This window comes from Bison bison, unplaced genomic scaffold (assembly GCF_000754665.1).
Source record: "Bison bison bison isolate TAMUID 2011002044 unplaced genomic scaffold, Bison_UMD1.0 scf7180017864508, whole genome shotgun sequence".
Lineage (NCBI taxonomy): Eukaryota > Metazoa > Chordata > Mammalia > Artiodactyla > Bovidae > Bison > Bison bison.
Genome location: NW_011495064.1, coordinates 6,902,964 through 6,918,516, shown reverse-complemented (window position 1 = coordinate 6,918,516; position 15,553 = coordinate 6,902,964). Strand labels below are relative to the sequence as shown.

Sequence of the window (15,553 nt, the reverse complement as noted above, 5' to 3'; positions counted from 1 at the left end):
CAAGCATGAAGTTCTTCACTGCTGGTTAAGGAAATGGAGTAAACAGACTCTGGTGTGGGTTGTTTGGGGTTTTTTGTTTTTTGAGGTAAATGATGAATTTACTGATTCCAACTACAGTTTAATCTTTACAGTTAAAAGGGTGATAGATGGAGACTTCCAGTTGCTGTTACAAACCAGTAACGTTTTCTAGATTAATTTTAAAGCCATGGAAAAAAGCAGTGAACTTGTTTCATCATCTCTCCCGCCTACTCTTGTTTGCTGTTCTTCCTTGGAGGCAGGGGAATTAGGCCGCTCTGAAGCTGTGGGGGCCGCTCTCTAAGTTGGAAAAGTGATGAGACACACAGTGGGTAAGACTGCACTCCCGCTGCAAGGGCTGCAGGTTCGATCCCCGACTGCGGAAGCTCTGCATGCCACAGGGGTGGCCAGAAACAACACACACACACACTGTGCTCTGCTGTCACTTCTTAGAGGTGGGAGGTCCAGAGTGAGGAAGAGTTAGTGTTTTTACAACTTGAAACTGTAGTCCTTTGTATCTTCCAAACTGTTTACTGTGTACATCTTTATTTGATGGTAAAAATAAATGTTTACTAGAGTATATAATTTTTAAAGTGTAAACAATTTATTCTTATAGCTGTATCTAAGATGTAAAGTTTATATAGTTTTTTTTTTTTTTTTTCAAGTTACTTAGGACACTCTGATTCCAGCCACTCAGTGAAACTCTAGGTAATTAAACAGTGTTACTGATATCAGCGGAGGCCAGACTCCATGGGAAGAGCTATTGGGATAGAAATTGCCTTACTTTTGAGCGCTCATTTCAACAGACACTGCAGTGGGTTTCCATAATAGCCATTATCTCTGAAATTTGCCTTCTGTGTTGTTCATTGCAAATAGGAAACTATGTCCCTGATTCTATAGAATCAGGTATACCAAGTAGATTGCTCTTTGTATTTTAAGACACATACTAGTGGGAAGTGCTTTAATTCTTCCCATTAGCCAGTGAAGCTGACTTTAAAGAGTGCTTTGACAGATCAGGGTGAATTGTTTTTGATGATTATGGGCGAGTGAGTTCTTACCAGCGGCTGTCAGCCAGAGCTTTACCTAATTCAGGGGTTTGAGGGACTCCTCTGGGGTTCACTGTTTGGCACTCTGTGCTCCCACTGCAGGGGGCACGAGTTCCACCCCTTGTCAGGGCACTAAGATCCCCTGTGCTGTGAGGCACAGTCAAAAAAAAGAGACTTTGACCCTACGTTATAAACATAAGAGACTGGAAAAATTACAGTACTCTCATCTTTAGAAACACAAGTCTTTAACAGCAGATAAGGAAATCTGCAAGAGCAGACAGAAAACCCTTTTGTACTTGGTAAGGAAAATGTTTCCTTTCAAAAGGATTTTCTTAGGTAGACGTGATAAAGGGTCAGTTACTAGAATTTTTGCTGAACCACAACTTTGATAAAATGCTGGGAATCTGGGGAATATAAATGAAGAAAGGTTAGTAAAGCAGAGAGATTTAGTTCAGATTGTATTACTTAATGGCAGGAATCGCTTTCCTTCTGACAGTTGTCTTGAAAGCTTTGTTCACAGGTAATGCAGAGACTGTTTGTTTTTAACTGTGAGGGCCTCGGTGATGTGTGGACAGCATGGACCCGTGGATGCCAGCGCCCCCTGCTGGGCAGCTTCGGGGCTTCCCGTCAGAAAGCCAGGCCGCCTGCAGGAGGGATGTGCACACCGCACCTGAACAGGTAACAGCGCCTGCCTGCTGGGAGTGGTGGGCGCCCAGACTCTTCCCTGGAGGGCTGCCCCACAGTTACTGAGGAATGATGACACTAAAAGGCCGAATTGCAGTGTGCCCCCTGGCAGTTGGCTCTCTCTGGGTACACGATGACAAAACCTCCTGAAGCGAACCTCTGGTCTGACCTCAGTAACGTCGGGGCACGGTTTCCAAAATGGGCCTTTCCAGCAAGCTCATACATTTTTAACAAGAGATGATTGGTGAACCCTGGGGAACTTTGGGGCTTCAGCGCGCAGTAAGCACCATTATTCATGTTTTATGATACACTTAATACACCAAAGACCGCTAGAATCATGAAAACAATAATAATAGTAATAGACCACATGGTAAAGAATTCGCATGCCAATGCAGGAGACACAAGAGGCGTGGGTTCAATCCTTGCCTGGGTCGGGAAGATCCCCTGGAGGAAGAAATGGCAACCCACTCCAGTATTCTTGCCTGGACAATTCCATTTACAGAGGAGCCTGGTGGGCTGCAGCCCATGGGGTCGCAGAGAGTCAGACCTCACTGAGCACACAGGCACAAGACATTCAGGAACCAGGTTGCTTTCACTGGGACAAGATACCCAACATAACCAGATGCCCCCGGAAGATGGCTTAGCTTAGCTATAGTCTGTTTTGGAGCACACTCGTATGATCAATGAGGGCTGAGGTAAAGTCAGCACATATATGTGGCTAACTAGAACCTGAGGTACTTACATGTTTTAGTCAAAAGCATTTCTCCAGGCTCGGTGTAAACTCTAATTTGCAGCTTACAGAGCACAGAACTTTGGCCTGAACCAGAGTTCATCTTATTTTTCTGCACGCTGTGCTTCTGTCACAAGATCACCAATTAGAAAAGCCACCAATGCTTTTCCCAGTTAATTTTCATTTTTGAAGTTTAAAACACTTTTAAAAGCATTTCATTTTCAAAAGTACTGGCACATCGATTACTAGTTACAGTAGGAAAACAATATCATCAGCCATGTATCTAGAAGTGTGCCCTCATTCTAACAGGAAAGTACAAAACAAGTTGTAAATCAAAAAAGTATTTGCATTACATTAGTTTAAGATGAGTACAAGAAAAGTCAACCCATTCTTTTTGACGCGTTGGAGGCTTATTTATCAACGGATAAAGAGAGACCTGGGAAAACACTTATGTTTCCTGTTAGGCTGATTAGTTATTGAATCTCAGGATTTTGGAAGTCCTTTTCTTAAGGATTTTCCACATAAGCGTTTGCACAAACTCATGTCCATTGAGTCCATTAAAATTTATGAAAGTTTGTCTATTCTGATACCATTTATCATGGTATCATTTGTCTGAATGATACCATTTTCTTAGAGTTGCATAAACAAACAATATTGCTAAAGAAAGGTATTTGAAATAGTTATATTTTAGGCTCACAAATACTTTTTCAAACATCTTTCTACCCTAAGATGTCATTTTAACAGGTCGTCTTGCTGTCTTCTTTTAAGCAGGTGATTTGAAGATATTAAAGCTAGAAATTGGAACTGAAAGTCCAGAGAATTCAAGATGTGGTTTTTAGAAAACATGAACTCATCTGATTAAACTTAAAAGTTGATGCAGTTATCAAATTCCAGGATTATAGTTCCTTTTATTTCAGGTAAACTTTCTTCTACTTTTAAACCTGTTTAACGAAGAACTTTTTGCTGGTGTTGTAAATGTTTCTGGATTTTTTTTTCCTCCCATAAAATGTTCTCTAAATATAACTACTATTCTTTGTAAGCTGTTTATTTGAAATACACCTGAAACCCTTTCCTCTGTCAAGTAAACACCAGGACTGTAACCTGGAAATGATGAACAATGGTCTGTCTTTAGTCACAGGCCACGTTTGCAAATCTGCCCACAAAAGCCTGTTTGTGGCCCCAAATCAGTGTTTGCGTGGGTGGCAACTTGATGCCCCAGGGCAGAGAAGTGCCTAGCTGCTGGCACACACGTTCCCAGGGAGGCTGGAAAGGACATGGTCTTCTAGCGTCAGACTGACAACAGGTGTCCTTTCGTGGGAAGTGTGGTGCCACATTTCTGACATTCTGTGCCGCTTAAGTTGGTGATTCCGTAGCTTGGGACAGTGCCCAGGCATAGGGCTGCCGCATGACTGAGGGCCTCACAGAGAAAACGTGTGCCAGGCAAGCTGTGTGTGTGCATCCAGGCTGCCGGCCGGGAGCTCTCGCTTACCGAGAATCGGCAGGGCCTGACCCGAGTTTGGGCGCTTCCAGCAGTGGTATGGGCGAAACTTCACCATCACAGACGGTACTGGCTAATAAGCTTTCTTTGCCCAGTGCTAATGTGCAAAACGGTGATGCCCGCACGTCAGCCCTGGGCAAAGAAAAGTTAGGTGTGAAAGAAGTGCGTTACGTCCATATTTAGACTTCTGAAGGCATACCTGTTAGGCCAGCTTGGGTCCTTTTGAATCTGATATATTTATAAATCCTTCCCTTTATGAGAATATCTAAGCTAAAATTTCTCATCATCTAGGCATACCGTTTTGCCAATATTACAAGGCTGGAATTTATACTAATCTTAAAACCTGCCCTGCTTGGTATATCCTTTAACTTTTGCTAAGAGTTGGACTGGAAGGTGAGTTACTCAGGTTTCTGTATAGAGTATGCTTTGAAAGTACCTCAGTAGGTGGGGGATTTCTTCAAGTAAAAACTACATCAGATGATAGAGTTCATAGAAAACTTTAATGTAAGGCACTGTTGTCCAGAGTTAAAAGAGGGGTAACAGCCCACAGGAGCCCACAGGCGGGGCACACACCCCACTCAGTGAGGACAGCTTCCCAGGACTGTCCTCCTCCCAGAGCACCGAACATCAAGAGAGAAAGCCTGGAGAACTACCAGCTATCACAGCCCCCAAAGGCAGTTTTGGGGAATCCCCACATTGGTGGACAGCCCAAGAAAAGTGTTTACTCTGTTTTAGGTCCCCGTGAAAAGCAAGCATGAGGTTACATGTGTGTCCATGGCTCACACTGGGCCCAGTGAGAAGTTCAAGGGTCAGGCTGCCATCCCGGGATGACTCCAGGCCCCAGGGGCAGGAATTCATGTTCTTAAAGAGGGTCTTCATTTACTCTCCCTAAAGCCTCATCAGAAGCCTATGACTTACATCTTAAGCAAAAATAAGCCTGTTGCTCTTCACTGCTGACGGCCTCATCTCCCGAGTGCAGTGACTTTGGGATGACCTTTCCCTGTGGATAGCCATCAGCAAGACCTACAGGACGCATTCTTCCAGGTTCCCACCAAAAATTCATCTAAAGGGAAAAGTCACCCAGGGAGGCAAGACTCTAAGTGGAGAGAGTGATGTTTATGTGCATTAAACCAGGCAATCACGGGTCTGGACAGATTTAAAAAGGAAAGCACAGCACAGCTGAACAGTGAACAGGAGGTCCCAAGAGGCATCACTTGGACACCTTGGTCTCGGCAGGCGTCTCTCCGGTGTCCAGGGTCTTCAGCAGCCGGAAGAGGCCTGCGGCCTCACGGATCCTGCTGAACTCAATGCAGAAGGCCTGCACTTCTATAAACAAGTCCTGCACGTTGATGATCTTGTTACGGATCAGGGACTGCAGAAAGACGCACACGAGACGCACCAGACGGTTCTGAAAGAGGAGCCTGTATTAGCGTCTGTTTTCAGGGCAGGTATTTATAAAGGTTACAGAAATTGTGACTTACCTGCATATATTTATCCTTAATTTGTTCACAGGTAGAAATGCAATTGGATATATAAAGGTGAATAAATTCAGGAGGTAGATCAACAGCTGTGGTTAGTCTGTTTCATAAAAATAAAGGCAGGCCTGTTAATTTCGGTCACTTAGTGAAAATTCTAATATAATGGTTTATGCAGGTAAACATCAGAGCCACCCACCCCACTCACCCCCGTTAATAAGTGACACTTCCGTTTCTCAGGTCTGCACATCATATGTAATAAGCGCTGAGCACCATGTCCCTGGGTGGTCTTGGCTGAATCATAGTTCTAGTTACCATCCAGGCTCTGACGATGTGGGCAGTTACTCCATCTACCTAAGTAATACCAACCTGATTACACATGAGTGCTATGCAAGGAGTACTTGTGAAGGAAGGCGTGGTAGGAACTGAACAGCACAATGCATGACTGAGTACTTACATGAGGCAAATGTTTGCTCAAGGAGCAGTGTAAGTGGGAAGGATTCACAGGGCATATGACTTAAATGGAAACCCAAGGAGAGAAGTGTTCTTCAAATCAGTAAATAATCTAAGTGAAGTGTAGAATCGGGGGTGGGCGTGGCACATTACCCGACTACAGAATTTTTTCCCACAAGGCTCCAAGGAAACGCAGCTATAGGCTGCTGGTGACGCATGGGATGGGGTGATGCACAATGAGGGGGGTGGGTGGGGCTCCCACAGCAGACCCCACCCTTGAAATCATGTCCACACTGATAAAAGGATGTAGTTATCCTTGGACAAAGTGCCTACGGTCTGGTTTAGACAGTAAGTAAGCACTCAGCATGGTCAGCCTGGAGGACCCGAACAGAAGAAAGGCTCAGACGAGAAGGCAGCGGAAGGAGCAGGTTGACAGGTCTTGCAAGCGACAGAAAATGAAGGTTGAAAACGTGCTTCCTCTCTCCCTCCCCAGATCTGTGCTGCCCTAGGACACACCTGCCCTGGGCTTTCAGTTAGGCTTTTCCCACCAGCTGATTAACTTAAAAGGACTTTTTTGCGGGGGGCTTCACCATGCAGATTTGGGGATCTTAGTCGTGTTCCCCCTCCCCACTGAAGGGAGTGAATGCTGGCCCTCAGCAGTGGAAGTGCTGAATCCTAAACACTGGACTGCCCGGGAATTCCCAGCTTAGTACAGCTATACTGCTGCTGCTGCTAAGTCGCTTCAGTCGTTCCGACTCTGTGTGACCCCATAGACGGCAGCCCATCAGGCTCCCCCGTCCCTGGGACTCTCCAGGCAAGAACACTGAAGTGGGTTGCCATTGCCTTCTCCAATGCATGAAAGTGAAAAGTGAAAGTGAAGTTGCTCAGTCGTATCCAACTCTTAGCAACCCCATGGACTGTAGCCTACTAGGCTCCTCCATCCATGGGATTTTCCAGGCAAGAGTACTGGAGTGGGGTGCCATTGCTGTCTCTGAGTACAGCTATAAGGAGGTTAAAAAACAATAATCCCCACCTTACAAACGAGTGCTCCACAAAGGTTGTGCTCTAATTGAAGTGTGGTTGTCTGGTGCTCAGAATGGATCTCCCCGTAAGCAGAAAGGCCATATGATTCAGCCCTCAAAACAGGACACCATGTGGAGGGGGTTGAGGATGAGAAGCCCAAACTGGGAGCACGCCAGGCAAGCCTGCCTGTGTGGCTGCACTACTTGTTGTTGTTGAGTTGCTAAGTCGTGTTTGACTCCTGTGACCCCATGTGCTGTACTCCGCCAGACTCCTCTGTCCATGGGATTTCCCAGGCAAGAGCATTGGAGTGGGTTGCCATTTCCTCCTCCAGGGGATCTTCCTGACCTACACTACATATAAACAGCTTAATAGCAGGTTCCCAAGCTAACCTCCAAGTCTGTGAAATTTGTGACGTACCTAAAACTTGTAAGCAAAGTAACAAAGTGAGAAACCTCTTCTTGCTTCCCTGGCAGTTGATGACAGCAGAGCAAGGAGACCAAATCAAAGAGCGGTTCAGAGAACAATGCCGGGAATTCTAGGAAGGTATTCTTGGAACTGTCTCAGCTCCTTGGCCCCTACCTTCCCATGATATAGCTTTAGTCACTAACAGAAATAATGCAACACCTGTAATTTATATAAAGACTATACAGCTTCCCAGGTGGTGCAGTGGTAAAGAATCCACCTGCCGATGCAGGAGATGCAGGAGACTTGGGTTCGATCCCTGGGTCAGAGAGATCCCCAGAATAGGAAATGGCAACCCACTCCAGTATCCTTGCCTGGAAAATCCCATGGACAGAGGAGCCTGCTGGGCTACCGTCCATGGAAGCACAGAGTCAGACATGACTGAGGGACTTGAGCACAGAGCACTAGGAATATATAATCACATATAGGGAAATACATTTTAGCAAGTAGATTTCATAGGCGGTGACTCCCCAGGTGGTCCAGTGGTTAAGACAGTGTTGAACGCTCAGAATACCCTCCACTTTCTTCCTTGGGGTGCAAAATTCATTTGCAGTTAACACTAAAGCTCAGATTTAATGGGTGTTCTCAGACTAACAATGCCAGGGGAAAAAAATGTTGTGAGTTTTTCCCCTTCTAATCATTTAATCAGGATCTATATACATGCCCCCGCCCCCACCCAGCATGTGATGGAGTACAGAAACTTACCGATTTACAACTTCCATCGAATGTAATGACATATCCATATTGACCAGAACTGAAAAATACTCAGTGATCTGACTTGACTGCATTAACTTCAGCAACATTTCTATAGCAACTAGAGGATTGTTTTCCACTAGGTCAGGAAGTTTGGCTGGAGTGAGGCCAATATGATAAACAAGTTTGGGGTCCTTTTCCAACTCTCCAAGGAGCTAAATAAAATCAAGTTTTTTTAAAGAGAGAAAAAGAATTTAAGTTAGAAGTTCTCTTTCCTGCATATAAAAATACCCAAGTATTTTATTTTTAAAATGTTATAAAATTTACCTGCACTGAACCAACTTCATCAGTATCTTCCCTCAAACCCATGATCATCATGCTTTGATATTTTGACACTTATATTTGAATTGTCAGGTATTACAACCAGGCACCATCACTAGAGTTTATAAATAACACTGATGCCTCCTGGGCATGAAACCAGAATCAATACTGTCTGGATTTTAACAATAACATCCTTAAGTCCCTTGTAGGTAGGTTTTTTTTCTTTTTTGTTTTTGGTTATAATCAAAAATAATCTTACCAACTAGTACTACTGAAAAGCACAGACCACAGAGGTCATCAGGAAACTCAGGAACTGAAGCCTGCCCAGCACCTGGGGAGGGGGGCGTCGGGGGTCAGACTGCCTACACTACAGTGCGAGTCACACGCACTCTGTTATTCAAATATGTGTCCGCAAAAATAGTGTTTTTTGCCAGATTTGTACATTGCTTTACATACATTTTCTATGCTATTTCCTCATCTACTTGCTTGTACACACATACTCTTTCAGGACTGACTGGTTAGCAAAGTGAACTACGAACAAGGCTGTTACTTGACTCTGAAGATGGTGTTAGGTGGTAAACCGGGTTGGAAATGTACCTCCTGACAAGTTCTAATGGGAGAGAGTGCAAACTGGGTAAGATGCACCAACAGGAACTACCCACAGCGTCCGTCTTGTCTGAAGGAAGTCTCATCGTCGGGCACAGGGACTTTTGAGTCCACGACCAACCAACCGTGTGATGGGCGCTGGTTTCCCTCCCTGGTGAGATGTGAGTGACTGCGGACTTACCCTCCGGGGTAAGTCAGTCCCGTTCAGCTTAGCAACAGCGTACACGAAGCACCCAGCAGCAGAGCCAGAGCAGAGTGCCCCAAAGTGAGCGCCACCTCAGACCCCTCGCCCAGGGGCGAACTGATCCTAGACAGAAGCTGCCAGGTGTTTGGGCACCAGACTCGTTGCCCCACCAGTGCAGCGAGCAGAGTGGGAGGCCAGACGAAGCTTCAGGGACCAAGACACTTCCCACTAGTGATCACTGGTCGTTTATCACTTTATGAGAAACAAAACCACTTGGTGAATTCAATACAGGAAAACGCTGATGGTAAACACATACCTGTGTCTGCTGAGGAGAGGACAGGGGGCTCTTGAAGGCTTTAGCCATTATTCGCTTGATCTCCACACCGGTGCTGTTCTTCACACACATTGACTTGTCCCACTGGATCGCATGGTCAGGCTCAGTGGGGTTGAGCCAGGCCAGCTCGTCCTCACACACATGCAGCGGAGGCGGGGGGCGAATGAACTCCGGCCGAAAATGGCCTGCAATCAGAGGAGCCTGTGTGACTGCTGCTGTGGGTCGGCTGACACTCACACACTTCTGTATAAACTCCACATCTGTGCATGCGGGCGTGCCCCGTCATGTCTGACTCTGCGACCCCATGGACTGTAGCCCTGCAGGCAGCTTCTGTCCACGGGATTTCTCAGGCAAGAGTACTGGAGTGGGTTGCTTAATAAGGACAACACGGTCACACTAATTCAAAAATCAGAAGCAGAAATGACATAAAGTCGGTTTTTTCCAGAACACAAATGAAAGAATGAAATGCTGACACACAATTATTATACCAGAGACCAAATCTATCAATCTTTGGAGAGCAGAGGAAAGCATTACCACCCCCTGCCAAGTCCTGGTTCAATCATGGTCAGTAGCAAAAGGACACCACTTACTTCATTGGTAAGTCTTTTGATGGGAAAAATAAAACACTATTTGATCTCAGTCATCCTGTTCTCAGCACTATTTTATTCAGAGACCATATAATGTGTACAAGTTTTATTTTTGCCTCTTAAAACCTTGCAGTAGCAAATTATGTATAGATAAAATGGGCAGGTGAGAACTATGGTTGACCGGACATTCTCAAACGAATCTGGAGAGTTTCATAAACCCATCAATTCACAAATGCTATATCATTTTAATAAAACAGTGAAAAGAAAAAAAAAAAAACAGGACAGGGGAGTGACTCAATACCTCAACTGTTAGAAAGATTGATCCCTAAGATATAAATGCTCTTCAGTAAATGAAAACAAACACTGGCTGGGACTCCTGCGCAAACTTCAGCCCCTCTTTGGTTTTCACACAGGGCCTAAGACGGCTGTCTCCTCCCATGGACCAAGCCCCAGTCAAATTTCAGACTTGGATACTCCAGTTCATTGAAAATGTCTATTTTCTGGCTAAGAATCGTCCCTTTGTCTTTTTTTGGGTTGTGTCAGGTCTCTGTTGTTACATGGACTTTTCTCTAGTTGTGGAGAGCAGGGGCTACTCTCCAGCTGCAGTGCACGGGCTTCTCATTTCCGCAGCTTCTCTTACTGCAGAGGAGCATGGGCTCTAGGGACGCAGATTTCAGTAGTTGTAGCTCCTGGGCTGTAGAGCACAGGCTCAATAGTTGTGGTGCACAAGCTCAGGTGCTCCTCAGCATTTAGGATCTTCCTGGACCAGGGATTGAACCCGTGTCTCCTGCAATGGCAGGCAGATTCTTTACCACCGAGCCACCAAGGAAGCCCCATCCCTTTATCTTAAACTATACCATCTCTTCACCAGAACCAGCACTGAATCTCTGCAGGCTATTAACAGAAAGTGTTTTAACATTTTAGGAGATGCAGTACTTATGTGATCAAGAGAAAGTTCCCATGAGGTAAGGATGCTTGGTGTTCAGCTAGACTCGGACCTGATACCTGACCGGTCTCCTTCTTACATCCCTTTCCAGTGGCCCATTCCAGTCACAGCTGTGCCCAGCGAGCATTAAATAACCACCTCTATGCCTTGGGCCTTCCCATACACTGTGACTAGCTGAGACTTGTTTATGCCAAAGAACTACTATAAATGGCATGAAGAGTCACAGTGCAGGTTTCAAACTCAAGGTAACACTACAGTCTGGAGAACATAATCTTATCCCTAAGCAGAAAGCATGCCGTCATCATTAAAACCACACAGAAGCCTATAAAACCAAAAAATACAGTTCCATAAGCTTCAATAGGTGTTTTCTTTGAATTAAAGTAAGAGCCGTAAGACTCAGTAAAACTTTAATGGAGAATGATGAGATTCTCCATTATTATTCTCCATTATTAATGATGAGATTAATAAAGAGGTATAAAACAAAAAAGGTAATAAGATATAAAAATAACCTTATTTCAGGGAATGTATAGCTTTAGGTATGTAATTTAAAAAAAACTTGGTATTTTTATTAAAGAAACTAACTTTTATTGAGCATATCTACTATGTTCCAGACATCATACTAGAAGTTTCTCATTAAATTCATGTTTAACATTCTCTGGCATAAATCCCACCAATGTTTTTCTTGTTTTTTTAGATCATTCTCCCAAGGCAATAGAAATAAAAGCAAAAATACACAAATGGGACCTAATCAGACTTATAAGCTTTTCTTCAGCAAAGAAAACCATAAATAAAACTAAGAGAAAACCTACAGACTGGGAAAAAATATTTGCAAATGATGCGACCAACACGAACTTAATTTCCAAAATATACATAGAGCTCATCCATCTCAACAGCAAAAAAATCAACCCAATCAAAAAATGAACAGAAGATCTAAAGAGACATTTCTTCAAAGAAGACATACGGATGGCCAATAGGCACAGGAAAAGATGCTCAACATAGCTAATTATTAGAGAAATGCAAATCAAAACTACAATGAGGTACCACCTCACACCAGTCAGAATGGCCATCATTAAAATCTACAAATAACATGCTGGAGAGGGTGTGGAGAAAAGGGAACTCTCCTTCTTTACTGATGGGAATGTAAATTGGTGCAGCCACTGTGGAAAACATCATGGAGGTTCTCAGTAAACTAAAAACAAGTTGCCATATGATCTAGCAATCCCACTTCTGGGTCTGTATCGACAAAACTGCAATTCAAAAAGACAACACGCACCCCTATGTTCAGGGCAGCACTGTTCACAATAGGTGAGACATGGAAACAATCTGTCCACTGAGAGATGAACAGATAAAGAAAAAGAATGAGATAATGCCATTTGCAGCAACATGGACCTAGAGGTTATCATATTAGTGAAGTAAACCAGACAGATAAAGACGAACATACCACTGCTACGTGGGGTCTGAAATGTGACACGAATGAACTTATCCATGAAACTGAAACAGACTCCCAGACACAGCAGCCGTGTGCTGCCCCGGGGCGAGGGGTGGACTGGGGTTCTGGGATTAGCATAAGGGAGGAGGTCCTACCATATAGCACAGGAAACAAAATTCAGTATCCTGTGTGAAACCATAATGAAAAGAATATGAAAAAGAACATATAACTGAATCACTCTGCTGTACAGCAGAAATTACAACACTGTAAATCAACTATTTCAATAAAATAAAATTTTTAAAAGATTCATGTTTCAGCATAAACGAAAACAACATGTTTCAGAACACCAGAGTCTCAGTAGGACACTGCTAAAATAAAACCAAGGATATAAAAGAATATAAAATCAGATTTACTCACTTTCAATAGGTGGCTTTGGTCCACTGACTAAAGCTTCCGTGATCTGAGAGGCAACGGAGCTGTCGAATCCAGAGTTAGACGAATCTGGGTCCGGGTCACTGAGAATGCTAGGGAAGCTGGCCTTACTTTGAGTTGGCAATTCAGACTGGCGTTCTGAAAAAGGTTAAAACAAAAAACACTTTAAAATGCGGCACAAGGAGAGTGAAAACACAAGCTCGTAACCGGAGAAACTTGTCTACAACACACAAGCAAAGGGCCAGGTTCAAGCTTTTTTGTTTTTTTCTCCAAAACTCCTACAAATCAGTCTTTAAAAATAGGGGGGGAAATGGGCTAATGACTTCAATGAGTATTTTATTTTTAAAAGCTTGAATGGCCAATAAACACCTCAAAAGATTTCGACCTCAGTAGGAACCAGGGGAAAATCTGTTAAAACACAAGATACTATTGCATACACACTGTAGTTATAGCTGTCCCTTGTAGTCATTGATGCTTATTTCCTTGTTTTCTTAAAGTTAGGAAGACACAATTGCATCATCCATAAATATATCTGTGGTCCCTGGATCTCACTGTAGAGACATCTGAATTGCAGAGCAGCCTCTGTGCATGAGTACCTGAACCGTGGCTCTGCCTTACCAGCCAGGGCGAGCTGAAGCCCGCTAATGTCCACAGACTGGCCCATGTTCCCGACGTCCATAAGGGCGATCTGCCGGGGTGTCTTTTTGAAGAGTTCCCGTGGGGGTGCCAGCATGAGCTGGGAAAGAAAAAACTTCTCTGGTGGAGTTATAGGAGGTAAAAACCCTGTAAATACACAAGCAAAAAAATGTATGACAATTTTGCTAATGGTTATTTTTAGAAATTATCTTGAGCCTGATAAAACTAGCATCTCATGTATCTTTAAAGACAATTATAATCGAAGATTTGTTTAACCAAATACATTTATGAAAATATAATTAAGGAATCATCCCAAGGACTGGTTCCAAGACCTCCTGCAAATACTAAAATCCAGGGATGCCTGGGTCCTATACATAAAAGCTGTAGTATTTGAAAGTAACCTACACACATCCTCCTTATACTTTAAACTCCAGATTACTTACAATGCCTAAGACAATGTAAATGCTATGTAAATACAATGTAAATGCTAGGTAAGTACAAAGTAAGTGATATGTAAATAGCTGCCAGAATTCAAGTTCTGCTTTGGGGAACTTTCTGGAACTCCCCCCCACACACACACACACCCCCAAGGGTCTGGTTGGATCCTTAGATGCAGAACCCAAAGATGTACAGGGCCAACTGTTGTATGTCAAATGATTCACTGTGATCTGAGGTGATGTCAATGAAACTTAAGTTTGTGGAGCTATTAAGAGCTTTGTTTTCTAACATGCTTCAGTTCCTGCAAAGATAAGTTTATGTATACAGACCAAAACAAATCAAAAACTACAGTCCTCAGAAATGCTTTTCTTCTCTGCTGCAGCCAGCAACTGTGTAAAAGGTAGAGGGACAAGGAAGCAACCACTAGCTCTGCACCGTTATAAGACCTTCCTCATCTGGTCCTGACGCACTCTCCTCCTCCCATTTCCTCCTCCAACGCTTGTGCTCTGCATTCCGGTTGCACAAAACCTCTCAGCTTCTCCGAGTCCTGATTTCAAAACATACAATACATGCAGCTCTTTGAATACCTGAGAGGGCCGCGCCCTTCTCTTCCCACCACCCCTCATCAACATCCAGCAGAAACATCAGTCCCTCTCGAGGTCCCTCGGGCTCCACGGGTGTAGTTCCCGTGCCACAAGGCTCCGTGTACGTGCCACCCAGCACAGCCCTGGGTGTCAGGCCACAGTCACGTTTGTGTTTCCTCAGCCAGACTGAAGTTTCCCGAGTGTGAAGAAGCCTTCCTACTCACATTCAGATACATTTTCAACCTTGGCTCCGCAGCAGAGTCACCTGAAACGCTCAAAAAACATGCACCCCCTAGATGGGAAGCTGCTGTATACATGGCACTGGGAGCTCAGCTCTGTGCTCTGTGATGACCTAAAGGGGTGGGACGGGGAGGAGGGAGGCTCACGAGGGAGAGGATGTTTGTATACATACAGCTGATTCACACTGTTGCAGAAACTAATAATACTGTAGAGCAATTACACTCCAGTTTTAATTTTAATTTTTTTTAATTAAAACTATATATATACCCACTATATATGCCCCTTGATGTACAATGTAATAAGCCTTGTCATTGACAGTCCCTCTGTTGTGGATTTAAGCACCATCTCTATCAACAGTAATTGTGGATAACACTTACTTCTATTCCTCATAACAACTCTGTGTTTGTTAGTCCCGAAACCTATATGCAGGTCAGGAAGCAACAGTTAGAACTGGACATGGAATAGCAGACTGGTTCCGAATAGGAAAAGGAGTACGTCAAGGCTGTATATTGTCACCCTGCTTATTTAACTTCTATGCAGAGTACATCATGAGAAACGCTGGGCTGGAAGAAGCAGAAGCTGGAATCAAGATTTCCGGGAGAAATCTCAATAACCTCAGATATGCAGATGACACCACCTTTATGGCAGAAAGTGAAGAGGAACTAAAAAGCCTCTTGATGAAAGTGAAAGAGGAGAGTGAAAAAGTTGGCTTAAAGCTCAACATTCAGAAAACGAAG

General features: G+C 44.0%; 1 protein-coding gene across 1 annotated transcript in view; it reads right to left on the bottom strand.

Moving 5' to 3' along the window:
* Positions 1-4,454: 4,454 nt before the first annotated feature.
* The window catches only part of CNOT11 (CCR4-NOT transcription complex, subunit 11), a 31,977-nt gene continuing 20,878 nt past the window's right edge, over positions 4,455-15,553 (bottom strand). The window contains exons 4-9 of the mRNA XM_010829862.1: positions 13,537-13,701; positions 12,904-13,056; positions 9,507-9,709; positions 8,092-8,294; positions 5,455-5,551; positions 4,455-5,381 (exon numbers count right to left, since the gene is read on the bottom strand). Of these exons, the coding sequence (XP_010828164.1) occupies positions 5,184-5,381; positions 5,455-5,551; positions 8,092-8,294; positions 9,507-9,709; positions 12,904-13,056; positions 13,537-13,701 (1,019 nt within the window). The 3' untranslated portion in view covers positions 4,455-5,183. The remainder of the gene's footprint in view (positions 5,382-5,454; positions 5,552-8,091; positions 8,295-9,506; positions 9,710-12,903; positions 13,057-13,536; positions 13,702-15,553) is intronic.